The sequence below is a fragment of the Psammomys obesus genome, unplaced genomic scaffold, assembly GCF_907164565.1.
Source record: "Psammomys obesus unplaced genomic scaffold, mPsaObe1.curated_primary_1811, whole genome shotgun sequence".
Classification (NCBI taxonomy): Eukaryota; Metazoa; Chordata; class Mammalia; order Rodentia; family Muridae; genus Psammomys; species Psammomys obesus.
This window is the reverse complement of record NW_026592710.1, coordinates 8,092,612-8,119,936: the sequence shown is the minus strand read 5'-3', so window position 1 is coordinate 8,119,936 and position 27,325 is coordinate 8,092,612. Positions and strand designations below refer to the sequence as shown.

At 45.8% G+C, this 27,325-nt stretch overlaps 1 protein-coding gene across 4 annotated transcripts in view; it reads right to left on the bottom strand.

Moving 5' to 3' along the window:
• Vps13d (vacuolar protein sorting 13 homolog D) overlaps positions 1-27,325 on the bottom strand; it is a 223,693-nt gene that overhangs the window by 180,103 nt on the left and 16,265 nt on the right. For all 4 annotated transcript variants that reach the window (XM_055615224.1, XM_055615225.1, XM_055615226.1 and 1 more), the window contains exons 6-21: positions 26,089-26,205; positions 23,614-23,718; positions 22,621-22,791; positions 22,179-22,279; positions 20,794-20,962; positions 19,150-19,251; positions 18,790-18,991; positions 18,062-18,241; positions 15,611-15,741; positions 14,794-14,869; positions 14,214-14,384; positions 13,190-13,320; positions 11,540-11,675; positions 7,287-9,500; positions 5,676-5,827; positions 1,171-2,202 (exon numbers count right to left, since the gene is read on the bottom strand). In XM_055615224.1, coding sequence (XP_055471199.1) covers positions 1,171-2,202; positions 5,676-5,827; positions 7,287-9,500; positions 11,540-11,675; positions 13,190-13,320; positions 14,214-14,384; positions 14,794-14,869; positions 15,611-15,741; positions 18,062-18,241; positions 18,790-18,991; positions 19,150-19,251; positions 20,794-20,962; positions 22,179-22,279; positions 22,621-22,791; positions 23,614-23,718; positions 26,089-26,205 — 5,190 coding nt within the window. The remainder of the gene's footprint in view (positions 1-1,170; positions 2,203-5,675; positions 5,828-7,286; positions 9,501-11,539; positions 11,676-13,189; positions 13,321-14,213; positions 14,385-14,793; positions 14,870-15,610; positions 15,742-18,061; positions 18,242-18,789; positions 18,992-19,149; positions 19,252-20,793; positions 20,963-22,178; positions 22,280-22,620; positions 22,792-23,613; positions 23,719-26,088; positions 26,206-27,325) is intronic.

Below are 27,325 nucleotides of genomic sequence, written 5' to 3'. Positions count from 1 at the left end.
TGCCTAAACACTGCCACTTCCGGTCAGTGTGCTAGGCCTAGTGCCCCAGAGCCTCAGGGCACAGCCAAGTGGTGTGTTCAGTGCCCACTGAGTAAGTGGCAGAACTGGCTCCCCCTCCCCCATCTCTCCTTCCAGGCTTCCCACTTGTAGAGGAGTGAAGCCTGTTGTGGGAGAGAGAATCAAGACAACATCAGCATAGGGTAGCAGAGTTCCCTTCCTGGCTCTGCTCCCAGCAGTGTTTGCAGGTGGCATGCACCAAGACACGCAGATAAAGACTGTCCTCCCCTGGCACACAGAAGTGACAAGCTGCTGCTGCAGAGGTGCCAGCACTCTTGACAGGTGCTAATTACAACAGGCCTGTATAGCCCCAGTCAACTCCATGGACCTGCCTGCTGTTCCATCATAAATAGCAGGCTGCCTTAAATCCAACCTTAAATACTACCTTCTGGGTTTTCTTAATATTTACACTACAAATATCAAGGTGAAGTTACAAGCATGACAACCCACATCCTAATGGAGACTGTGATAGCAAACACCCCCTCACCGGGTGCTTGCTGCAGCCAGGAGCCATGTGGAGGCCCCCATACCCTCCTCTCACCCTGGGGACCTCTATACAGGCGCTGCAGCACGCTGCCCCGTCTACTGATGAAACCCTAGGGGGAGGTTCCCTGACCCACCCAGGGCCACAGCTGCAGGTTACCGTCCAAGGGCCAGGGCTCCAGCAGGCAGTCTAGCTGCGCAGTGCACTCTGTGACCACCGCTACACTGAGCCCAGAGAGAGCTGACAGTGCTGTGAGAGGGTGGGGAGCGGACAAGAAACTCTCGCACAGATGCTGCTGCTGCGCATCACACACTTGGCTGGGTGTTTTGCCCATGCTGTGTCACGTCCTCATAGAGGAGAGATGATCAGGAAACAGGCTAGAGAAGCAAAAACGATTCCCTGGGCTCACACAGCTCACGGGAAAGCTGCTTAAACTACATCTTCCCTCTCCTCCAGATGGGTTTTTACAACAAAACCCTTTCTAAAGCATCGATGCCACTAAAGTCTTATTCCTCAACAGCCAGGCAGAGACTACACAGCCCTCTGCCGATGAGAGCTCTTTTCTAGGATAAATATAAAAGGCGCACATTTAGATGTGGTTCAAACACACCCCCAGAGAGTAACACCACCTTGACATCCAGCTTGGAGTTCACTGGCTCCTGGAGCTCAGACTGCACGGAAGTGCTGGACTCTGCCCTCACGCTCTGGTGAAAGCCCTCGGGGGGTGCCCTCATAGCGTGGTTGTCTGCAGTGGAGCCAATCCCAAAGAAGTCTAGTATCACCACCCAGGTTTGCAGGGTGATGAGCACATCCAAGCAGTTAAAGTCAACGTCGATGCTCCGGTTAATGCGACTATAGCTGGAAGAGAACTCTGGATGCTTTTTATCCACCAAGAACACATTAATATGGACCAAGGAATCATCAAATTTGCTCTTTCCAGCAAGCACCTTGGGCTCATCCACTGAGGGAGAAGGAGGTGGGGTCTGGGGGCAGCTCTTGTCCTGGACCTCCTTTTGCTTTTTCCGAGATGTGGAAATGGGTCTTTGATACAACTGAAAGACGTTAGGTGCTTCCTCCATGTGGGAAGGGAGAGACCGGGGCATGTCGGGATACTCCACACTGGATACTGACGGACAGGACTGGGAGAGATACTCCTTCTGTGCTAAGCTAGATGGCTTGGGAGCCCCTCGAGACACCATCAGGCTCTTATACTTGGAGTCTGGATTCTTCTCCAGTAAGTCTTCCATGAGGAGCGAGCGCAGTGCAGTCTGGATGGATAAGGTCTGAGGATGGTCTTTATTGAACTCCACCTCAAAATCCTGAAACTTTAAGCTCACAAGCCCTTGGGCCCCCAAGGTCAGATCACCACTCAGCTGAACCTGCAGCTCCGATATACAGAAGTTGGCTTGAATCTGAGTGAAGGCTTTGGCTTCCTTCACAGACAAGGACTTCTGAGAGGTGCTGGAGAAGCTGGAGTGGCTGAACAGTCCGTTCTCCTTCCTCTCCACAGAAGGTTCTCCACAGGAGCTGAGGGGAGCCTGGGGGGAGTTAGGGAACGGGGAGGACGGGGCACTGGCTGCAAACTTATTCAGATCTTCACTGTACACGAGGTTGTCCAGTGTCTGTAAAACCTGCTCGTACACATGCTTGGCCAACACCACCTGCATTCAAAGGGAACAGCCAGGTTACTCCAGAGCCACTGAAAATGTATTTGTGATTTTGTGTAAGGGGCGGGGAGGGGGTACACATGGGTGCAGGTGTCCACAGAGGTGGGAAGAGTCAGACACCCACCAACCCCCAGGAGCTGAAGTTACAGGCCGCTGGGAGCTGCCCAACATGGATGCTGGGAACCTAACTCAGGTCCTCTGGAAGAGTGGTAAATGGCCCTAGTCCCTGAGCCATCTCTCCAGGCCCCTCCAACACTATCATTATCACATAGACCCCCAATTTCCAGCTCATATTTCTGTTTACCAAGAGGTTTTAAGTTAGGTGGCATCAAGGACCATCTTTTCTTTTCTGCCCACTTCTATTCACAAGGCTCGCCCTGGCCACTTGCAGGATAATCTACGCACATCAGTGTAGCAGCAAGTGCTCTATGTGTGCTCAGTCAGCAAAGCCACTCTTTCTAACCGTGCAAAATAACTGCCAAAAGCAAGGAGGAGACTTCCAAAGTCTAATGTGGGCTCAGCAGAGGTCTGAAAAACAAGACTCTAAAACTACTGTAGATCAGCAGTCAGCAGGACAAATAATGGTCAGCACTTATCAAACAATGATGCCAATCTGCAATTCTATGGGTTTTTGTCTCTTTCCATTTCCATTTTGGGGCTGGTGTGGGACCTAGAGCCCTGTGCACAATAGGTAAACACTGTCATTGAGCTGCACCCCCGGCTTCTTACTTTCTTTCAGTTAGAATTTATTATTTAAAAATATTTTCAAGTACATCTTTTTCACTAATTAAGGGCAATTAACAGAGGGATCCCAACTCACAGATAGAAAAATTTTGACAGACTTGGAAAGTGACCGTTCCATAACCCCTAATTTAATCTTCATCCCCACAGAGTTCATTAGTGGGATGAAGCAACAGAAATGACTGACAGGGAATTTTACAAGTGAGAGATCAGGCTCTTACCACCTACACACCCTCATCAAATGCAGACATTGTGTGACAGATATAATGTAACCGGAGATGTATGACAGCACCTGTGACATTCTAGCCAAAAGAGAAGCAGAGCTAAGAAAGACACAGACTCCAGGGAAGCCTGTGTGGTTCACGGCAATACAGGCTTCAGTTCAGAAAGATGTGACAACAGCCGATGTAACCGCATGGGCCGCTCTGTAGGCAACTGACCAGTTACCACACAGAATCATGGCAAGGTACATGGGGCAGGGCAGATCCAGAGAGACCTAAAAGATACCGTGTTAACTGCAATCTGCAGACCCTGCTTGGACCGGTATGTAAACAATTCAGAGCGAAGACGTTCTTGAGAATCAAACGCCATCACAATACCTAAGGAGGCACATAGTTCAGACACAATGTTCCAAACACACAAGATGAAGTGAAATAAAGCCTTCGATTTGCCTTAAAATGTTTTTTAATTGTTTATTATCCTTCTGTGTGCTTATGTGTGTGTACATGTGTGTGCCACGGCATATGTAGAAGTCACAGCACGTGGAGTTGACTTTCTCCTTCCACCTTAGGAAGTTATGATGGAATCTGGGTTATTGAGCTTTCACAGCAAACACTTTACCTTCTCAATCACTTCACCTGCCCCCCTGCCCAAAAACATAAAAAATAAAATAAAATAAAATTTTAAAAAAGCCTAGTACTGAACGGTAGAAACAGGAGAATCAGACATGGTAGCTCAGTGTCCAAATGGGTTCTCTAATAAGGGGAACAGGAACTATTTCTGACACGAACTCAATGGCGAGCTCTTCCACCCCCCCTTCACGAGGGAGGAGCAGCCTTGCTAGGCCACAGAAGAGGACATTGCAGCCAGTCCTGAAGAGACTTGATAAGCTAGGGTCAGACGGAAGGGGAGGAGGTCCTCCCCTGTTAGTGGACTTGGAAAGGGGCAGGGAGGAGATGAGGGAGGGTGGGATTGGGAGGGAATGAGGAAGGGGGCTATGGCTGGGATACAAAGTAAATAACCTGTGATTAATATAAAAAATAAATTAAAAAAAAAAAGGTCATCCTCAGCAACACAGCAAGTTAGAGGTTAGTCTGGGATACATGAGTAAGGAGGGCTAAAGAGATGGCTCAGAGGTTAAGAGTACTGGATGCACTTACAGAGGACCTACGTTCAATTCCTAGCACCCACACTCTCAACCTTCCGTAACTCCAATCCCAAGAGATTTGATGCCCTCTTCTGGCCTCTGTGGGCACTAGGCACACATGTGGTGCACAGATATTCATGAAAATAAAACATCCATACATACAGAATAAAAAATAATAATTTAAAAAAAGAAAAGAAAGAGAGCTGGGGAGGGCTTCTCACCCAAAGACTCACACCTAGGAGCCACTGATACCAACAGATGTGTTCCAGGGTTACTTCAGAGCAACTGCTAGACAAAGTCATGACTAACCACAGCCTGACAGAGTGTCTACTGTACTAAGATCGTGCATACGGTTAGGGCGAGCCTAACTCTGTTGAAAGATCTGTCAACGAGTTGAAGACTGACATTGTTTTACAGTCTGGTCCAAGTGTGTCCAAAGTGGGATGTGAATTACATCCTCCTGGGAAAGAGCGGCTGGCCTTTTAAGCAGTAATTCCCCATCCCCACTGGGGAATGGGGCTAGAGTCTACTTTCTTCCTTTGTGTCACATGGAAAAGGCCATTGCCCAGGGACAAAAAGCCACAACAAAAGGATCCCATGTTGCTGAGGGCAGCAGAGCACACCCGTAATCCCAGCACTCAGGAGACTGAGTCAGGAAGACCATGCGTTCAAAGTCAGCCTGGACTATAGAGGTTGTCTATGTTTATTAGACAAGGTATCAACAACATGAACATGGATTGATAATGTTTCCTTAAACATGTTTCCCTTCCAACACTTAATATAATAAATATATACTATTATAATCTGAGTACTACATATAGTATAAGTATAAGATGAATACAGATGGGGCCAAGTGGACAGCTCAGTGATTAAGAGCACTTCCTGCTGTTGCAGAGGACTTGTATTCAATTCCCTGCACCCACATAGTAGTTCACAATCATCCTCACTCCATTTCCATGGAATCGGGCACCTTCATCTGGCCTACTTGGGCACTAGGCACATACACAAGGCACTCCATACACGCACACAAACACTCATACACATAAAACTAAATAAAATTTAACTAACTAAATAAACAAACGAACATAGGATAAGTGACCCTAATCTGAAATCCAAAACACCCCTTAAATCTGAAATTTTCTGATAGCTAATACAACATTCAAAATGTTTCCAACTCAAGGACATTTCAGACTTCATATTAGAGATCAGAGAGGCTCAACCAGAAAGGTTTTGCAAATGTCTCAAATACACAAAGTTCTAAAACCTAAAATGCATCTGGTCTCCCACATCTCAGTCAAGGAACAATACCTGATTGGCTCTCAACTGCCCTGACCTGAAAATCAGTCCCCTGTTTATTTACCTGAACTGGATTGACAAATTTTCCTTCAATCTTCATGATGCTAGATGCCCCCAGGTCATCTGGACTGAGAGAGAAAGTCAGCTCCGACTCTCTCTCGATAGGGATCTTCTCCAGCTTAAACTGGATGGTGGTGTTGTTCAGGATATGAAAGGCTAGCAGAAGACAGAAGAAATGACAGACCGTGAACACTAATATCTGGCTTGTTATTGACCATCAAGTGTCTTGTCTATAAAATAAAGTCCAGTGGTTATCTGAGGGCAACTGAGTCTCTGACAGAGACCAAAATGCACAGCAAGCAGAAACACAAGACAAGTTCACAAAGGGGAAAGAAGGTATTTTCATGACATGTTCTGCTTGGCAGCTTCACAACATGAAATGGTAAAAAGATGGCTCAAAGGGTAAATAAAGGCACTTGCTGCGAAGCCTGCTAAGCCTGACAACCTGAATTCCATCCCCAGAACCCCCATGCCTGAAGGACAGAACCAACTCCCATAAGTTGTCCTCTGACCTCCACATACAGCACTGTGACACTCATGTGGGCACACACACAACAGATAAACATAATCGAAAATGTATATGATATGGTAAACACCAAGTCAGTCCATGGACTACGGTACATTCTCTTAGCCATGACAGCTAGTTTTCTAAACCAGACTGCCCCTTTCCCAGCTTTCAGAAATAGACTCGGCCTTATCCGGCTCCAGACAGCACTCCAGCTGAACGCCTATTCCACCCAGAGAAAAGACCTGTTCACTAAGCATGGAAATGAAGGACGGGCTCGATGCAGCCCAGTGGTCGAGTGCACGCCTAGCATGAGGCCAGAGGCTGACTCTCCAAACTTCCAATCAATCAGTGAAGGACTTTCTGAGACCCACAGATGTTTTCAAAGGCATTGGTCCCTTCACTGATGAACAGTCTCTAGAACATCCCTGATTCGGTAGCTGGACTGCTTGGGTCTGACTGTCTGCATCCAGAAAACAAACACAATCGTCATTCCCTGTACCCTGCATGGTACTGAGACTAACAGCACTAAAAGAACACAACATCCAGAGGCCAGGTTTCCTCTTCTATTTACATAAATCTCTCGCACTACCTTAGGCTCCAACATTTAACTAGGAAAAGCACACAGCTTAGAACAAGAGAACAGAAATACTGTACAAAATGAGGTCACACTATTTCCGTCCACTGGCGCATCTCTGTAAAGGAGCATTCAACTAACTTCAGAAAGTAACACTTCAAAGCACAGTCTTTTCCTTTTTTTTTTTTTTATCAGTTGATTGGTTGTTATTTTTTGAAACAGGGTTTCTCTGTGTAGCCCTGGCTGTCCTGGAACTCACTCTGTAAACCAGGCTGGCCTCGAACTCACCCATCTATGCCTGAATACTGGGATTAAATGTGTGCACCACAGCTCCTGGCTCAAAGTACATTCTTATTTTGTCCAAAGAGAGAAAGCAAAACCATGCCGTCCTCTACAAAGCTGTTAAAAATGACTTTTCACACATCAACCAGGGATAACCGTCAAATGAAGGGGCTCTGCTGTTTTCAGGGACACATACATAGGAGCTGGTTTAGAACCCTTACCCACACGCAGAACATATTTCTGCCTCTTACCTTGGCCTCTATGCAAAGATTCAAAGAAATCATGTCGTGTGAAGTGAGCCTCCTCCTGACTGTTGACACTGGCAGACCCAGAGGGTGGACAAAGCCACCGACTGACGTCAGGCCCAGCACCATCTCGGCCTGCCAGCTGAGTGCAGTTCAGAGAGTAGAGTTTAATGTCTTTGATTTCCACCTGCAGGCGATCACTTCTGGACCCATCATCTCCCGCCACAGAGCTCTGGATGAATATCTGCCCCAAGTGCCCCACCAGCAGCTCAGGACTCCCAGGCCTCCGAGGGACGGAAACAACGGGGGACTCAATGTTTATGTTCAAGATGAGCTTCACCGTGTCCGACCGCGGGGAAGGAAGGCCAAACCCATAGATTTCATTCTCCTCCAGGACAAAGGGCTCCCGGGCCTTCTTGGGGGTTTCGAAGAGTGACACCATCTCACTGTACTCGGCAGTCTTGGTGGCTAACACTGTGGTAACTTTGGTGGCTGCGCTCTTCAACATACTGCGAAAATTTTCTTCCAGCTCATCCATGGATAACGCCAACTCCTTCAGGAACTTAGCAGAGTGGTTGTAATGCAAAGATGCCATCTTCAGGTTGAGAAAGCACTCCTGTTTTGATCTCTCAATGAATGTGAAACTCAAAGCCTCGCTCAGGGCTGCATCTTCCATTCTGACAAACACACTTTCAAAATAGCCGATGTCACTGACTATGTTCTCGTAGCCCACAGAACTGCCGATGCTGACGACGTACTGGTTCTTTACATTCTCTTGTGTCAGATCCATGAGCTGCAAACAGCCAAGGGAGCCATTCATGTCAAACGAGCTACCCATCGACACGTTCACTTTGGTGCCACCAATACTGGCTGTTGCAATTTTCCTGCCATGTCTCTCCCCATCAGCCAGCCCCACTGTCCGAAGCAACAGGAGGTTGAGTCTGTGGATCTCTACGGCAACCTCGGTATTCTGCTCGTAAGTAGACTGAATCGTGCCCTGTTCTCTAATGTTTCTCTCAAGGTCAGTCATCAGGGGCTGAGGGCTCACATCATCCTTTTCCTTAGGGAAGGATTTCTGAAGAAAACCAATGAGCTCCACAATGGTCTCTGGATTTAGGATGATGTCCAAGTTATTCACCTGAAGGGAAATCACCTGCAGTGTGCTGTCTAAGTTCATGGATGGGCACTCTGAACTCACAAACTGATATTCCAGTTTAATGAGGGACTCTTGTTCTTTGGTGAGAATTTTCTCCAGGGAGACACCAGGAGCTGATTGGTCATTGAGGGTGGACACATCAGATAGGAGGCCTACAGTAGGTCCAGAGACAGGGGATTGTGCCCTGCTATCCCGGAGGCTTCCTGTGGGAATATCAAAACTCAGGTTCTTATGGGAAGCCATCAAAAGGTCAAAATCAGCACCATAAGTTTGCATAGTGTCCACCAGGAGCAACCCGTGAACAGTCAGGGAGACTTCAGCATCATATGGCCTCTTCACCAAGTGAGCATTGGTGCCGAAGACCTTGAGCACTGAGATGTAGCGGCCACTGCTCTCAACACCCAGCTGCATGCAGTTCACCTTGAATTCCGCCAGGAGGAGCTGTGACTCCACCAGCACCTCCCGCGTGTGCTGCTCCAGCATCACGATGCTCTGGGTCAAGTTCATTACTGAATCCTGCAAACTTCCTCGAGGTCCCTCCTGGGGGAAAATCTTCTCTCTGATCTGAGTGTCAGGGGGCTTCATTTCTGGAGTGGTAAGGAGAGCAAAGCAGTTCTTCAGAGCAGATATCTTATCTTCATTGATGTGGATTTTTAAGTCTGGTAAATTGCCTGAGAGCACCGCCCCAGGGTACTTGGGGTCTGATGTATAAATCAGCCGACGTTCTAACTGCAGGTGAACGTTGAACTTCTCAACCACGTGTGTTGGCCCCACATCGATGTCCTGCACACGTTTCCAGTTGTCTCTCACACGCCCTACCATGACCTGGAGGTCCATGAACGTCAAGGAGTACCTCTCATACATCTGTGTGCTCATGAGATGAGCCTGAAGCTGTTCCTCACTGAACTCCACTCCAGAAAAGGGTGGAGTTTTCTCCCCATTGCTGCTGCTGGTCTCTGGAGGTGGGGTACTGGGAGGTGTGGCAAGAGGGGTCTTATATTCATCATCACTGAACTGATTCTCTTCAGAGGCTGACCCACAGCCACTTTTCCTCCTACAGTCCTCTACAGGGAAAAGAAAAAGATGTTAACTGAAAAGCCTAATTTCTCCCCCCTTCCTTCCCTTATCATATAAGGAGGGCTGGAGAGAGCGCAGTGATTATGAGCACTTTCTGCTTTTGCAGAGAATCCAGGCTGGGTTCCCAGAGCCCACATGGCAGCTCACTGACTGCCTGCAACTCCAGTTCCAGGGAATCAGATGCCCTCTTCTGGCCTCTTCAGGCTTCTGCACACATGTGGTACCCATAAACTCACACAAATTCACACTGAAAAACAAATTTTTAAAAAGAATCTCAAGTCCCACCAAGTCATAGACATAGATATGAAACCTTGAGAATTCTAAGAAATATTTCATCACATCAGAGATAGAGGCAGGCATATAACTCCAAATCCGAGGCCAACCTGGTATGCATAGTAAGTTCCAAGCCTACCAGGCCTACATTGTGAGACCTTGCCTCAAATTATGATGATGATAATCATGATGAAGAAGACGACTACGATGATGAAAAGGAAAAGGAAAGTTTCCACCAAGCTGATATTTTTTAAGTGGATGAAAATGGCAGACATAACACTGTGTATTTACTATCATTCAGTGTGAACTTATCTATTTATTACACTGAAAACCAAAACACCAGGAGTGAAAAAGTAGGGCTGTGAGAATTCCCCTGGCTCATGCTAGCATGCTGAGCCCACTAGCAACTGCCAGCATCTTTGCACCTTGTCACTGGCAGAACTGCTGACACAACTCTCTTATGGCACTCTCCACACTTGCACACTTCTCCCTTTGTTGGAGTGTTCATTTGTTTCCCTTCCACAATCGTCTTGCTTTATACAATATCTATCTGGCACATAAAGGCAGAAAAAGAAAACTAGCAACACAGCGTTCACTGCGACTGCTAAACACATGCAATGACACCCATGCCACCGCACATGCACCATCATCATCATAAATAGACACAATTTTAAAAATAAAAAATTAACTTTCCATTTCTAGCACTAAGTATTAGGAAAGGTTTGTTAAAATGCACAATGTCACACAGAAAAATGAAGAAAGCCACAGTGAGATACTCCTCCACAATCCTAAGATGGTGTCACGTGGGGAAACTAGAATCATCACCAACCAGTGGGCATAGAAGCCATTTGGGAACGTAATCTGGTACTCCCTAAAGATGGTAACTATAAGGCTACCACACAACACAGCAACTCCACTCCTGGGTGAGTATGTAAAAGACCTGAAGATATATATCTCCATAAAAACATGGCCTGACTGTTGCCAGAGGTATCAATGGAGTGAGGGGCTGGAGGTGTGGTTGCAAATGTTTACTAACCAAAGAGCGGATAAATAAAATCTGGTATATCCATAAAAAGACTAGTAAAAGCCATAAAAGGGAATGTGATACGACACACACACACACACACACCACCACCACCACCACCACCACCACCACCATTCATGAACCCTGAAAGTAATATTAAATTAAAAAGGCAGACATGAACAGCAACCTGTTAAAATAGTCCATAAGCATGAAATGTTTAGAACAAATAAAACAGAGGCAAAAAAAAAAAAAAAAAAAAAAAAAATTATTTAGGTTGGTTGCCAAAGAAGAGGGAAAAGGGGTTAGAGACTGGCAACAGCTTTAGATTCAGCCTGCTGAACTAGACAGTTTAAAATGTGAATTATATCTCAAGTTAGTACTAAAAAAGCAGTATGTGAATTTTGGAGGGTTTTTGGGGTTTTTTTTTCCAATGTGTTTGCCTGCATAAATGTATGAGTACCACATATTTGCCTGGTCCCTGCAGAGGTCAGAAGAGAGTGTCAGATCTCCTAAAAATGGAATTAAGGATGGTTGTGAGCCACCATGTGCTGGGAACTGAACCCAGGATTTGCAAAGGCAGCAAGTACTCTTAACAACTGAGCCATCTCTCCAGACCCCAAGCTTCAGAACTTTAAAATGTTATGAGAATCTTCTGTCCAGCTTTACTTAGTGAAGCAGACAGACCAATGTACTAAGACAGGCTTGTGTTTCCGTACACTGATGCACTACCTTGGGTAGAGTTGGTCAAAAGCATTCTTCCAAGATCCACAACAACCAGCACAGGATTCTTGAAGGTAAAATCATCTGGAAATATCACTTGAGGGGCAGAAATGTCCAGTCGAACAGTCCACCGTTTACTTTCCTCCTATAAGGGAAAAATAAAACTCAGTTGCAAGACTGCTGAAATCCCAGAACTCAAGAAGCAGGAGGCTACAGATTCAAGGCTAGCCTGGGCTACTCCATTATAGCATGGCCAACTGTGACCGCCAAGGAGCTCTATGGAGGTATCCAAGCATTCCTGAAACCCCAGCCAGAATACCAGTCCTTGAGACTGCAACACAAGACACTCAACACTTGTTGGCTGGAGATATTACCACAGGTAAAGACACTGGAAGTAGAGAGGAAAACTTAGCAAATTACTAATTTGAAGAGTTGTTTGTACTGATGATCCATGGATTAAGAGGGCTTTTGTTCATAATTTACAAGTTTTAAGACTTTGAAGTAAGTATCAGTGGGTATGGTAGCACACGCCTTTAATCCCAGCATTCAAAAGGCAGAGGCAGGCTGATCTCTGTAACAGTGTGAGTGAGTGAGTGAGTGAGTGTGTGTGTGTGTGTGTGTGTGTGTGTGTGTGTGTGTGTGTGTGTGTTTTGTCTTGTCTTACTGGCTCGTTTATTTTGATTTTCATTTGGTTTCGTTTCTGTTTTGAGATAATAAAAGTAGCATGAAGTTGGGTGGCAGGGATGTGGGAAGAGTCTGGGAGGAGTTGTGTGAGGAAGAAAAAAAATTAATAAAAATTAGGAAAAAAGAACCCTCCGTTTTGAAGACATCGGGAAGGCACTAATAGCTGTAATTTATGCTGAACCACGCATATTCACACAGGAAAACAAGACTAATTCCCCACCCCCACCACAAGTCTTTAAGCATTTGACTTGGAATACCTCTGCCAACCTTCCATCCACAGCTGGCTGTGCCGGGTTCAAAAGCAGCTCCACTTGTCTAGCAGCTCCACCTACTGCCATGCTTGGGCAGCACACTACCAGAAACTTGCCTTTCTGAACAATTAAGCCGTTTCTGAGCTCTCCCTACCTATGGCGTCCTTGAATCGGTTGGGCACACAGCGCCACAAAGTCCACGTTGTTCTAGCTAAGTACCTTCAGATTACAGTAAGAGGAAGGCTCTTCTGTGAACTACTTGCAAATAAGGTCCAGAGAGGGGCTCAGGCAAGTCTTGAAAGTCCCCTCAGTGCTGAGGGTGGTGACACGTCTTTAATCCCAGCACTCCTGAGGCAGAGGCAGGTGAGTTTGAGGACAGCCTGGTCTACAAAGAGAGTTCCAGGACAACCAGCACTACACAGAGAAACCCTGTCTCAAGAAACAAAACAACAGGAAAGAAAGGAAGGAAAAAAGAAAGGAAGGAAGGAAGGAACCCTCAGAGCAAGAAAAACATGATCTGGTCAGATCATTCATTTTCTTAATTAAACCATTAATGGGAAAGACATGAGCGGTTTAATTGATGTTGGACATAAGGATTTCTTTAGGGGGCGGCCTCACCTAGTTGACATAGGAGAAGCAAGTGAGCCTATCTACAAGTCATGAACTTGTCAGGAAACATGGGTGCCTCTCCCATGCCCAAAGAGACTCACACAATGTCACTTACAATGAAATCTCCCACAAGCAAACGGTCAAGAGTCTGTCGGATCTCAGCCTTGGTTTGCATCTTCAGCTTGTTATACTGTCTTCGGGCTGCTTCAGCAACCCTCAACTCAAGCTCAGACTGATAACCAAAACCTGCAAGATTAGAAAGACACAAAACGTCAGAGATTGCAAGTGACTGGGCCAAAAAGAATATTGTCGCTTCTGCTCTCACCCAGAAGATCCACCAAAGTGGAAAAAAAAAAAAAAAATCAATAACAATCTAAAAAAAAAAAAAAATCTTTATTCTGAGATGGCCCACCATGAAAAGGCGGGGGAAAGCAAGTGGGTATGGCGGACAGCCTTGAGGGCAACAAGGCATGGAGGAAAAGGTGCCTAACATACTATAATTCTTAAAACTATTTCTGAAAACTCCAAACTGCTGTATTTCAAAATCACTACAAAGCAGAACGTTATATTGAAAGCAAAATGTCAGCCAGGTCACTCTGTTCCTATGAAAAGCCTCACAACTGTCAGAAGATGACAAAAGCTTCAGTGAGCAAGGAGGAAGGATGTGCACAAAGTAAATATTACTTTACTGCTTCACAAGACTCCCTGCCAGTGAAAGCACTTCTCTAACTGTCTCAGCCTCCTTTGGGAATAAAGGAAATCATAGGTGCATCAACAACACTCCTTAGAAGTCTGCAGTCTAAATTGTTAAAAACAGAGATGTTGCCACCTAGAAGGAAATTCTTGGACATTTCCACCTTAGTCCAACAAGCTAAAACACCCTAGCTGGCCAAAGAAACTTTCATCCCCCGATGAAGGATGGAAAAGTGCATCCTAAAAGGATGTGGGAAGGAAAATTGGCTAGAAGGAAAATTGGCTAAGGGCACTGATTCGGTGTCCACACAAAATCCTGCCAGTTGCCCTGCAGGCTCCTGCCGCACTATCAGGTCAACACCCTTGTCCAGAGGATGACCAGCAATGACCCAAAGGATTTTTTCCCCCAAAGGTAACATAGGATCAAACAAACAAAAAAAGTTAACCTGAGGTATGAACCTTTCCCTTGTAGAAAAAGTCTGCCACTTTTTTAATAGCCTGAGGGTTGTAGATGATGTTCAAAGGCCTCGTGCTGACATGCAACCGCCTCTCAAAGTGGCTGTGCACCGGGTTCCTCTCATAGAGCATCTCAAAGACAGGATTGTCTGGGTCAGCAGCTAAAGGAAACAGAAGGGGTGAAATACAACCAAAACAACCACTGTACCCCACAGGCCTATAAAGCATTCTGGGAAAGAAGACATGTTCTAATCAGTCTCTTCTAATCAGTTCACAAGTATGCAGATTTTTCAAATAAGGCCTGGTAAGGCATGACTCTAATCTTTAACAGGAATCATGACAGCTAGTCTACTGTATTTGTTCTCATAATGCAAAGCAAGCACCAGAGGCCTTGCAAAGCTACCCTAGTGACCCCAGGGGAACACAGGCCTACCTAGAGACTGCCAGGCTGCCTGGGGAACAACATGGATCCACCTGGCAAGCCACTATGCACTGAACAGAAATCAAAGTCTACCAATCAGTAATAATGATTTCCTTAAGGATTAGCTTTAAGACTATATGAAGAGTTACCAGGGTATTGATCACTCCTGTCTGCAGACGCGGTTTGGAGACCAAAGGACTGTGAGACTCTGCCGACTTCTTTCTGCTATTAAACACACACACAGATACTCAGCGGTAAGCGGCACGGTACACCACCCCCTTGACCTTGCACACTTTGCTGCTCTCTGCACACACGACCGGAACCCCTTTACACTGTTACCCCATCTGTGCACTACTATGCCATCTCCTGGAGCAGACAATATGCTTTGTGGGACCCAACATGGCTAATAAATTGCCAAATGGCTATTAAATATTTTAAACTTTTCAAATGTTAAGTCCACTCCCACACTCTCTAAGAACATTCAAAAAGAAGTACAGACAGAATAAACGGGTGAATATTCAGCTATTTAAACTGTCTTTGCCAATAAGACCGAAGATCTACAGTTGGTAAAGGATATTACATGTAAAACTGAACATACACAAAGGACTGAAGATAGCTCTTTTTTGGACTTCCGGAAAGATGAGACTGACATTAACAACAGTGGGTCATAAGCAAAGATGTCAGACAGGAGATATTCAAGTGTTAGCCTTCAAGTACAGAAAGCAGTACAGTTTCTGGCGTTATTCCCAGGTAAACAGACACATCCACAGTGTCTACAGCATGGGGAGGGGAGAGCTCCCATGCTCACCAATATTTCCTCCCTAACAGAGTCAGCAAAGGTCCTAGTACCAGCCTGTCTCCAATGATCAATTGTCAAAATCAGTCCAGTTAACAGGATTTCTAATTTCCTAAAACACGCAATTCATTGACACCCACGTGTGCTAGCCATGCCACTGAAGTACATACCGGATTGGGGAAGACCAGGAGAGGAAACATGGTTCCTTCCGTAGCCAGGTCTCGGAGAAACAGTCCACCCAACCGGACTAAAAGCAAGGAAGAGTTTCTTCGAGGAAGAGACTCTGCTAGAAGTTTTACATCTATAAAAGATAAACATAAGACATGATACTATGTTCTAAGGACTAACATGCTTTATACCTAAAAATAATGCATATATTTTACAGAGAACTACTTGACACTAGGAAGTATTTTTCCAGGAAATTTAAACACACATGCATATTCTCTCTCTCTCTCTCTCTCTCTCTCTCTCTCTCTCTCTCTCACGCCTGTCTATCTATGTAAGCATACAAAGACTGTTGGGAGGTTTCTCAATAGAGTGAAGTGTTTTGTGTTTTGTTCTGAGACAGGCTCTCTCTATGTAGTCCTGGCTGGCCTAGAACTTTATATAGAACCTCAAACTCACAGAGATACATCTACCTGCCTCTGCCTCTCGGGTGCTGGGATCAAAGGTGCACGCCACCATGCTTGGCCTCACAATGAATTTGAGCAGAGCCGTCAGCTGTATGTTCAAGCAATCTGTTAGTTCATTTAAGTTTATAACAGCTCAGCTCTGAGGACTATAAAGTCACGAGCCTCTGTCTGTCTGTAACCCTTCCCAACTACCAAGGCATTTCAGATAAGCTGCTATAAAACATACTTATGAGATGCCCAAGCCAACATCTGAGTATTTACTTATACAACTTTAATTCAGTGACAAAAACAAATACAATTGTTCCATATCGTTTGGGATGTGCATGTTTCCCCTGCTCACTGAAATACACTTGGAACCCCCAATCAGTCCTCATGGCACCTCCACGAACATTCAGACACAGAGTAGCTAAAGGGATAAGTCTCCCAATGTGTATGTCCCAGGTAATTTCAAGCAGACAGTGCTCTGCCTCCTAGTGTGAGTTCTCACTCTGTTAAATGTGTCCTATTGCTGCTTTACTTAGGACCTTCTTTTTCTCATTTTTATGCGATATGCTTATGATTTTCCTGTTTAAAATAACCCAGTAGGGCTGGGGTTAGTTCAATGGCTGTGCACTTACCTGGTATGCACAAGTCCCTAAATTCGATCCCTAGCACCATAAAGTGTCATGCTCAAGTGCTGTCTAGTGTCCACACTGGGAAAGGAAAAGGCTGGCTTATGCTATACATAGGAAACAAATGCTTCAGCTAAGCTGCTGTACTGCAGACCATGAGCTCAAGTCAATGGAGCAGTACACATACACACTGAATAAGAGGTGCAGAGCCACACTCAGGTTTCCATAATGGTCACCTGGTGAATATTTTGATCATAGTCTCATAAAAACTGAGCCCTGCGCTTGCCCTATGATTCCCAGTGATCTAGAAACTCTTCTGGGTTTTGGTTTTTGCTTTTTCGTTTTTAGTTTTTGTTTTGTTTTGTTTTGTTTTGGCAGGGGTGGGGGGGGAGAGTTGGTTAACCAAACAAGGTTTCTATGTGTAACAGCCCTGGCTGCCTTGAAACTCATTTTGTAGGCTGGCCAGGCTGGACTCAAACTCAGAGATCCACCTGCCTCTGCCTCCTGATTGACTGGGATTAAAGGCGCATGACACCACACTTGGCTTTTGAGAATTAAGTGTGTGGGCAGGGGCCATGTTATATACCTAGGGGACCTTAGAAACCACAGGCACTGGGTCCTGTCCTGGTTGTTTTATTTTGGTTTTTGGTTTCTTGTTTTGTTTTATCAATTTGACACAAGCTAGAGTTTTCTGTAGAGGGGGACCACAACAAAGAAAGACTGACCTGTAAGCAAGCTTGTGGGCTTTTTCTTATCATGACTGATATAGGAGGGCCCAGTCCATTTGGATGGTGCCACCTCTAGGCAGGTGGCCTTGGGGTGTATAAAACCTATTGAAGCAGGGTGTGGTGGTGGACGCCTTTAAACGCAGCACTGAGAAGGTGGATCTCTATAAGATCAAGATAAGTCTGGTCTACAGAGGAAGTTTTAGGACAGCCAGAGCTACACAGTGAAACCCTGTCTCAAAAAAACAGAAAGGGGGGGGCCAGGAAGGAAGGGAGAAAGAGAGGACTGAGCAAGCCAGAAGAAACAAGCCAGTCAGCAACATTCTTCCATGGCCTCTGCTTCAGTCCCTGCCCCTGGGACTTGAGCTCCTTTGATGATGTACCATGATGAAGGTGTAGAAACAAAATAAACTCTTTTCTTCCCTTGCTGCTTTTGGTCATGGTGTTTCATGTCAGCAACAGAAACCTAACTAGACAAATCCCTTGGTGCTGAAGTTACCCTCATGTCATGGGTGCTGGGAACCAAACACAGGTCCTCTGCAAGAGCAGTCTGCACTCTTGACCTCTGAGGCACCTCTGCAGACCCAGCCACAGATGATGAAAACAGACAGTGCGTTGGCACTAGAGACAGCAGAGCTGGCTCTGAGCGGTACCTGAGAACTCGAGCTGCATGAATGCGCTCTCACTGGCATGAGCAGCACCCTGCTCCTTGTGCAGCAGAGTCACCGTGCCCCGTTGTAGCTGCACGTTCAGCTTGGCAAAGACGTGATCTCGCTTTGTGTATGTGTTCACACATGAGGCATCCACAGTGGGGTCAAAAAACTCCTCGGTGCCTACATGGTAAAGGAGAACAGGCTTAAGAGAAAACAGGAAGACAGCAAGACCCAGTATACTGACTGGGACAATGCTGTTGACCCAGATTTCCCTTCTTTAGGCAAGACCCCAAAGACACAGGTGATAAAGGACCGTGGCTCCTAACTACATGCGGCTACCAGACAGCACAACACATGTGGCTGATGTGGCTAGTGTAATTTAACTCAACTAGTCACTTGTTCTATGGGCTCTCACTGACAGCACGGGTCTATAGAGGGCCGGCCTCTAGACTGCCATCAAGCCTCAGAGTCTGTGAACAAGTTCAGATTTAGCTGTGTGACAATGGCTGCCACTCAATCTGTTTAATAATGTACAAATGACCACAGCCACGTAATCTCTTCCAGCATGCCTCCCCTGTACCTCCCTGAGACAGACGGCTTTCCAAATGTCTCACTTGGTTAAATTTGGAAATGACCTCTCAAGTTGTTGCCCAAAAAGCAAGATGATGTTTAGGACCTAACCCCTCAATCTGGCTAAGGGTGCAGGTGCAGACAGGCCCCCAGCGTACCCAGAATCTCTTCGGGGGTCCAGTGCTCATGCGACTCAGCTGACAGTCCTTCCACCACTTTCCCTTCAGGGCTCTGCTGTCCATACCAGCCACCCCACCCTGGAAACCAGGACTGTAGGTACTGCAGCATCCCACTGCCTCCACTGGCGTCTGGTTCACTGGGGGAGGAGCCTGGAGAATCCAGCTGAGGCTCTCGAAGACTCTGTGATCACAAGGAGGCAGACATGAAGGCCTGCAGACTAATGTGAGCGGTGATATGCCATTGGTCGCTGTGGGTCTTCACAGAAGCACAGGCATAGTGACTCTGAAGGGCTCAGAGCGCACAGGGACCAAACGACCCTTATGAAACAGATTTCTCACCTCTGCTAGCTCCTCTTGCTTATAAAATCGGTCATGAACCAGTTCCCGCAGAATCTTTAATTCCTCAAAGCTCTGTTCCTCCTCAATACGACACATCTCCTCCTGTTTGGGACAAAATGAAACCCAGACACTACAGCACTAGAGAAAGCAAGCACTCTCAAATGGGGTTCCCTACAATCCAGCATTTGCTCCTTGATCTCAAAAACTGCACTAAAACTAGGGAGAGCAGACAGAGTACCAAGGACAGTTTGCTTTGGTGGGTGGCTGCCGAGGCACCCGGCTCTGTACAGCACTGACTCTGTTCACAAGCCGCTTTACACATTAGCTCAAGAGATCAAAGAAAGCAGAGGCTGTCCTGGACTCCTTTCATAAAGTTATGATTCTTCCCACCTTCCAAGAGGAAAAACCGAGGGCCAAGCTCACACAGCATGAGCACTGACCCCAGCTCCTGAATATTCACAATTAGCAAGGGTGTGGTCATTTCAGTGTGTTTCATACTAGTTACTAAAGAGCACTAGCAAAAACTGTTGTATCACTTTTTATAAACAAAGCAAAATTACCCATCCTAAACAATGTCTTCTTTCCTAACATTAGAAGGACACACTGGCAGCACAGTACACAGTTCAGCTCACAGAGCTGCTGTTACTTGGCCACCTCAGCACTGATTCAGATTCTTCCTCTCAATGCCCTGCCTTTGCCTTCAAGAAAGCCATCCAGAGCAAAATGTCTAATGTAGTCTGGCAAGTAAGGGCCATGGTCTCAGCATGCAGCAGGGTGAGTGAGAATGCAGGACGTCAGCACAGGGACTACCCTGTGAAGAACTGTTCCTTTTTACATAGAAAGGTCAATGAGAGCAATAGTCCGTTAGAAATATCCTGAGCCAAAATATATAGAGAATGGTCTGAACCATTCACAAAAGCAAAACAATTCAGGAGCAAAACAGCCTGAGTACACTTCAGACTTCTCTTTCCCTGGGAGAAGGGAGACAGACCCAGGAAGGGGTGAGGCCAAGACAGGAATCTGGCAGGGCTGGTTCTAGGGTATCTAGCCTACAGATAATTCAGATACGGCTGGCCTTCTCACCCCTGCCACCACTCTACCACCAAAAAGTCCAAGGCCAATCAAGTCAACTAGGCTTACAGAAAATGTAGGCCAAAGTCCACAGAAATGAATTAGAGACTAGCAGTCAGATGAGGTTCAGGACCTGAAGAGACACCGGTGAGTCGTGAAAGTCTCCCTGAACTGCATGCATAGAACTGCATACTGTGGGAGGGGCCTGGCGGGTCATCTCTGCTTCCTTCTACCTGACAGCCCTTCTCAGTGCGCAGGGGTGGACTACACTGCTGGCCAAGATAAGGCTCAGTACCTTCCAAGAAACCCCCACTCTACTAAGCCCAACTATAAAACAGTGCCTCTGGCACTTCACAGACTCAGCCTTTTTTTCAACCTGTGAGAGAATATTCTCAGCTAAGTGTGGTGGCTCATGCCTGTAATCCTAGGACTATGGAAATAGAAGCAAGAGGATCAGGAGTTCAAAACCAGCCTCAGCTTCATAGATTCTGAGGACAGCCTGGGCTACAAGTAATGCTGTCTTAAAACCAACCACGCAAACTGAGAAAACTAATAAGCAGGCAGTCCACTCACCTTGTCGTCTGCAGACAGCATGCCTCCTTTTAACTTGGTGAAGTATCTGTCAGTGTAAAACACGGCATCTCTGGCACGATGCAACAAGAAATTCCACGTCCAACACTTCCTCTGCTCTCTGATCTCATACAAGTTAGCATTCAAGGCAAAATACCACCACTCTCGACAGCTGCAACAATCAGTGACAATGTGTTACTTTCCCAGTAAAAAACCACTGCAATGCTTTTGCTCCAGGACAAGCTTGCTCCTCTCTGAGACATTTCTCATATTAGTGCTTAGTTTCTCTCTTGGGTCCATTTTCACATTAAGCTAAACTCAATATGCACAAGAGTGAATCTGCTGTCAAAGAACATTGACGGACATTGTGTCAATAACATACAACTTGTAACCAGTGCGCCTCACCCAGAGCAATGCCCCCTCCCCAGAGGAAATCATGCTGGCAGTAAGGTAAGCGCCATCTTGAGACAGTCACCAGGACTTGACCACTACATATTTTCAACTGAGTTTCTAAGGACATACATGAAAACACATGAGATCTTTAGGCTTTACACGTCAGACTGTTCACATTTATCCCTAGAATATGAAGAAAGGATTTACGGGGCAGGAAAGATGGCAGCAGTTAAGGCACTGACGCTGGGTGCCATGGTACACACCTTTGATCCCAGCATTCTGGAGGCAAAGGCAGGAAGATCTAAGAGTTTGAAGACAGCCTGATCTACAGAGGGAGTTCTGGTACATACAGAGCTACACAAAAAGACACTGTCACAAACAAACAAACAAACAAACAAATCATACTGTTCTTCCAGGGGACCAGAGTTCAGTTCCCAGCAACCACATCAGGTCACTACCTACCTTTAATTCCAGTTCCAACCTGATGCCCTCCTCTGGCCTCCTGCATTCATGTGTACATGTACACACACACACACACACACACACACACACACACACACACACACACATATTATCAATTAAAAAATATTTTTAAGAAAGAGAATTGATTTTTGCTTTGGAAGCCAGAGAGCACAACCCCATAATGTGGCCAAAGAGAGTGAAGGGCAGGGAACAGGAGGTGTGAGGAGCAGTCTGCTTGCTAAGTGACACCAAGGGTCTTTGCAGTTCCACTAGTCCCAATGTAAGAGTGGAGCCTACCTCAGCAGAGATATGATAGGAAAATTAATGATGACAACAGACACTTCATGCCCCCTTTGCCCCAAACACTATTTCTTTTTTCTCATGGGTAATAGAATCACACATGTTAAAACCTAGCCAACCGTACCAAAACTAAACCAACTGCCCTTTATTCTGCAAGCACGTGTAAAGGACGGGACAGGAGAGCATGCTACTATAAGATACAGTGTATGGGTGACACAAAGAGGTACCCTTACTTCTTGGACACAGGCACTTTTGGTTTCCACTTCCGGAATTTCACCTGCCTCTCCTTTCGCTCCAGCTCCTTGAGGAATCCCATGATCTGCCGGTACTGCAGCTTTGTTAGAGTAAGAGAAACCAGATTAGGATAGAAATGGTTCTTCCCCTCAGTCAAGACCTACATCTAACAAGAACAACTTATTATTTAATCTGCTGAAATCCAGTGATCCAAGTATCCAAATGAGGCATTCTCTGGCACCACTTTGTTCTTTGCTCAGCAATCAAAAGCAAATCAAAACTAAGTGAAGATGATCCAATCACACCCTGTGATGCCGCCTGGGTTCACACCTAACAGACTATGGCCTGGAGGGCAGCAGTGGCAAGGACATTGCTCAAGGGCGGTTCCCATTTACTCCAGCTCCGGGCATTGAGCCTGGGCTTCTGGGCAGAACACTGTACCTGAGACAGCTTCAAGGGAATGGTTTCCAGCTGGATATCACATTCGATCCTCGGGCTGTGCCGGGACCTCAGAGGCTCCTTGGAGCAGTTTCTTTTCAAGAGGGCAGATGCACATACAGGCTCCAGGATGTAGTGGTGACTGCGACTCTCCATGCTTCTGGCCATGGCCTCCTGTGTCACAAGAACATTGGCTCGATATAGACCAACCTTCCTTCCGGCTGTTACCTTCCATAGTATTGGGAATTTAGGCCATGGGCTGTGTCATAGCGTCAACGTTAGCTAATCCACCTTATGCCACCTGGAGTTGGGGGAAATGAACTCTTTTTCTCCATTTCATTAAAGTACCTACAATTTCTTCACAAGAAGACTAAGCTAAGCTTTTCCTTAGTCCTTCCCAAACAGTGGCACTGTATCCACGTGTCTTAAAAGGACTGTCACCATGATGATGTTTGAGACAAAACCCGGGGAGGCTGGTTCCTCTCTAAGAAGCTGACCTGCTGCTCTGCTCACCCCAAATCTTCATGTCCAATTCCCACTGGCCAACAAAGTGCTGTCAACAGTGTGTCACAGGCGCACAGCAGTAGAAGCAAGGGATTAGACACATGGACATAGCTTCAAAACAGAACTTTAGCTGCGTGTGGTGGCACACACCATTAATCAAAGCACTTGGGAGACAGAGGGAGGGAGATCTCCATGAGCTCTAGGAAAGCCTAGTCTACACAGTGAGTTCTAGGACAGCCAAGGCTATACAGAGAGACCCTACCTTAACTAACTAATTAATTAAAAACAGAACTTTCCTTAAAAAAGACAAACACACAATAAAAACAAACTCACCAAGTAGCCTGATCCAGGCTAGACTACGAGGGCCGCGCCTCAGGCAGACCCTAACAGCAGCTGCTTGTAGATAGGGCACAGGGGAGGCCGCCTACAGATCAGCCTGCCTGCACACGTGCCTCAGCGCGCCTTACACTGAAGCCCCGCGCCCGAACATACCTGTAGCTCTGCCTGAGGCAGGTCCCCCAGGAAAGTGCAATCCACATCCCAGTAGACACTAAACTCGGCTACATCTAATCGTTTTTTTCGCATTAGCTTCTGTACCTAAGGGAAGAAAGAGCAGAAAAAAGGATGACTGCCTTTAATTTCAGATAAAACTGTTGTTTACTCAATAAGCCACCTGTGAAACATCACACATCAGGCATTTTGCAAGGTCCAAGGGATGTAAGACAAAAACAGTTTACTCTCATACAGCTTAAACTCCATCCATGCAAGGCCTGGTGGCACACACCTTTGATCCTAACACTCAGGCAGCAAAGAGAGGTGAAATCTGTGAGTTCAAGGCCAGCCTGGTCTACATAGTTAGTTCCAGGGCAGACAGTGGTACATAAGACCCTAAAAATAAGTAAGTAAACAAACAAACAAACAAAATCAGACCAGCTGGCAACTCCAACATGCACAAATATTTCTAATCACACAGAAGCAGCAGAAGGTTATCTAGATGCTATAAGCAAAGTATCACTGGACAGATAAGTGTCAAGATATCTGTAAATCAGCACACAAGGTCTGATGTCTTCAGGGGACAGTTATTATATTTCTGTTGTTATTGTTGTTGTGTTGTTGAGAAAGGGTTTCTCTGTGTAAGAGTACTGGATATCCTGGAACTCACTTTGTAGACCAGGCTGGCCTCGAACTCAAGAGATCCACCTGCTTCTGCCTCTCGAGTTCTGGGATTAGAGGTGTGTGCCACCGCCCGGCTTGTGATTATAATTCATAACTAAAACTCTGAATGGCAGAGAAACACTATGGGTACATGAACACATATTTGAAGTGGGAAGTCATTTAAATATTGAAAAAGTATCTTGGAATATTGTAAGGGTATCAATTTGGACAATGTCCTCTTTCAAGACGCCATGTTCACCCACAAGTGTGATATGTCCTTATTTGTAAATATCAACTGTGCAGAAAGAACCAGGTCAAAATGAAGTCATGCAGGATGAATGCAGTTATGAAGCTAATGAGTGGGGTCCTTGTAAGAAGCAAAAAGGATGGGAGACCAGGCTGGTGCATCCACAAGCCAAGGAACCAGAGTTTCCAGCGTCCATCTGATGGAGGGAGGTATGGATGAACTGACCCTCAGAGTTGCACCAGCCTCTCGACTCTTCGGTTTCACATTTCTGGTTTCCAGAGCTAGAGAATAAATTGCTATAGCTCTTTTATTTTACCTTAATTTTTGTTTTGTTTTGTTCTGAGGCAGGGTCTTACTATGTAGCCTTTGGCTGGCCTAGAATTCCCTATTTAGACCAGACTAGGCTTCAACTCAGGGATCTGCCTGCCTCCGCCTCCTGGGTGCTGGGATTAAAGGTGTGCACCACCATGTCCTGCTGCTTCTGTTTTATGTGTATGGAGATTCTGCCTGCACGGATGTCGGTACATCATGTGTATCCAGTGCCTGCAGAGGCCAGGAGAGAATGCCAGACCCACAAGCACACAAATCTATAAACAGCTGTCCTAGTAAATACAAATTCTAGGACTCTGAGCCGGGCATGGTGGTACACACATGTAATTCCCAGCACTTGGAAAGTGAGTAAGGGGAGCCAGAAGTCTAAAGAGATAGTCAACTATGTAGTAAATTGCTATCTAGTTCATTTGGCCTGAGCTCTAGGAGGCTGCCTAAAATCTTGAAATGATCTGTCAATTTTGATTCTGTTTGTTGATATCAACCTCCTCTGCCCTGCCCACAGGCACATTTACTCTAGCCTGACAGTGATGGTGCATGCCTTTAATTAGCAGAATTTGAGAGGCAGAAACAGGTGAACCTCTGAGTTCGAGTCCAGCCCGGTCTATAGAGCGAGTTCCAGGACAGCCAAAGCTAAAAAGAGAAAACCTGTCTTGAAAAAAAGAAAAAAAAATGTTTTTCTCTACTTTATGGAGTGGGATGTTATCTGACAAAAGAAATACAATTAATTAAGACATTTGCCAGGTGGGGTAGGCCTGCCATCATGCCGGAAGATAATGAAATCCTGTCTCAAAAGCAAAAGCCAAGGGTATAGAGAATCAGTGTTTTATTAGGCAAGTCTAAAACACCATAGAAATGTCATACAATAGTTTTATAAAAAAAAGAGAGAGAGACTGTGTGGAAACCACCACAGACATTCCCAAGCAGTAGATGAAACTGTGAGTTTCCTTGGTGATTAACAAAGAAGTAGAAAAAAGGAGGATGAAATGCTTGCTGACAGGAATCCTTTGCAGCTCAGCTTCTTTGTGTATAAAACCAAAGAGATATGACAGGTCAGTGAAAAGTAACTGTTTCCCCATCCCAGCAAATTAACTTTAGCTGCCTACATACTAGACAGGCACACAGCAAGTGAAGTAGCAGGGCTCTGTTTACCTAACACTGGAGGAGGGAGGGCGGAGCCCTAGGCTCCTAACGTGGAGTTCTATTCTTGGTCTGTGGTCAGATCTCATACTCACAGGTTCATTTGCAGCATTCTGCATGGACACATTCTTAATGCAGATGCCAAACGCAAAAGGATGGAAGGGATTGGTGAGGCCGTCTTCAAAACGCAGATGAACATCTTGAATTTTTAACTGCAAAGGGGAGAGAAAGGAAAACACATTTAGATAACTGTTGCAGGCAGAATCCTGTTAGTGGAAGCTAACTACAGAGAGCATCTACAAACAGGTATCCAGTGTGCATGTGCTGAAAGTTCCAAGGGGACATGTCAGAAACCACCCAAAAGTGAGAGTTCGTTGTGATGAGTGTTATCTCGGGAAGGCTGCAACGCTCCCATCAAATCATTCCAGAAACAGTGAAAACATTTGAACACAGCAATACCAGGGGCCAGAGAGGTGGCTCGGGAGCCATGCAGTCCTAGCAGCATTAGTTCAATGCCCAGAACCCCTGTAAAGACTAAAGGAAAGAACAGACACCCAGAAAGCTGTCCTCTGACCTCTGCATACATACCCACACACATACACAATAAATAAACAAACAAACAAACAAACAAATAAATAAATAAATAAGTGGTTTTTCAAGAGGAGAGAAAAAGAGAACAACAACATTGCCTACTCTGGTCTCTCTGGGAACCTGAGCCCAGGATAACCTGCAAGGCACATAGGTCTGTGTGAATCTCCACATGTGCTTATTTGTGCTCCTTGAGAGAAGGTGCTTACTCAGCTTCAGTGAACTAAAAAAAAAACAATAATGGGGCCTGTGAGTAGCTCAAAAGTAAAGTGTGTGTTTATCATGTGTAAGGGCCTGGGTTCAGTCCTCAGAACTATAAAAAAGAAAAAAAAAACATACACATGTGACCAAGAAAAGTATCATGAGCTATTATGAAAATACAAAGTAGGGAGGGGAGATGACTCACTGAGTAAGAACGCTTGTTTTACAAGCTTGAGGATCTGAGTTCAAATTCCCAGCACTCATAGAAAGTTAGGCATAGCTACACTTGCCTGTAAGGAGAGCAGTAAGGGAGAGAGACAGACAGATCCCTGGACCTTGGTGATCTGATCAAGCCTACTCAAAACAGTAAGCTTGGACCTCAGGGAGAGACTGTCTCAAGGCAGTAAGGCAAAAGCAACAGCAGGAGGCACCTGATATGCTGCTCTGTTCACAACCATAAACACAAGGGCACCACTGCCTACAAATCTGTGTGCATGCCTAACAACCACACACACCACAGAGAAGGAAAAAAAAGAAAGCCAA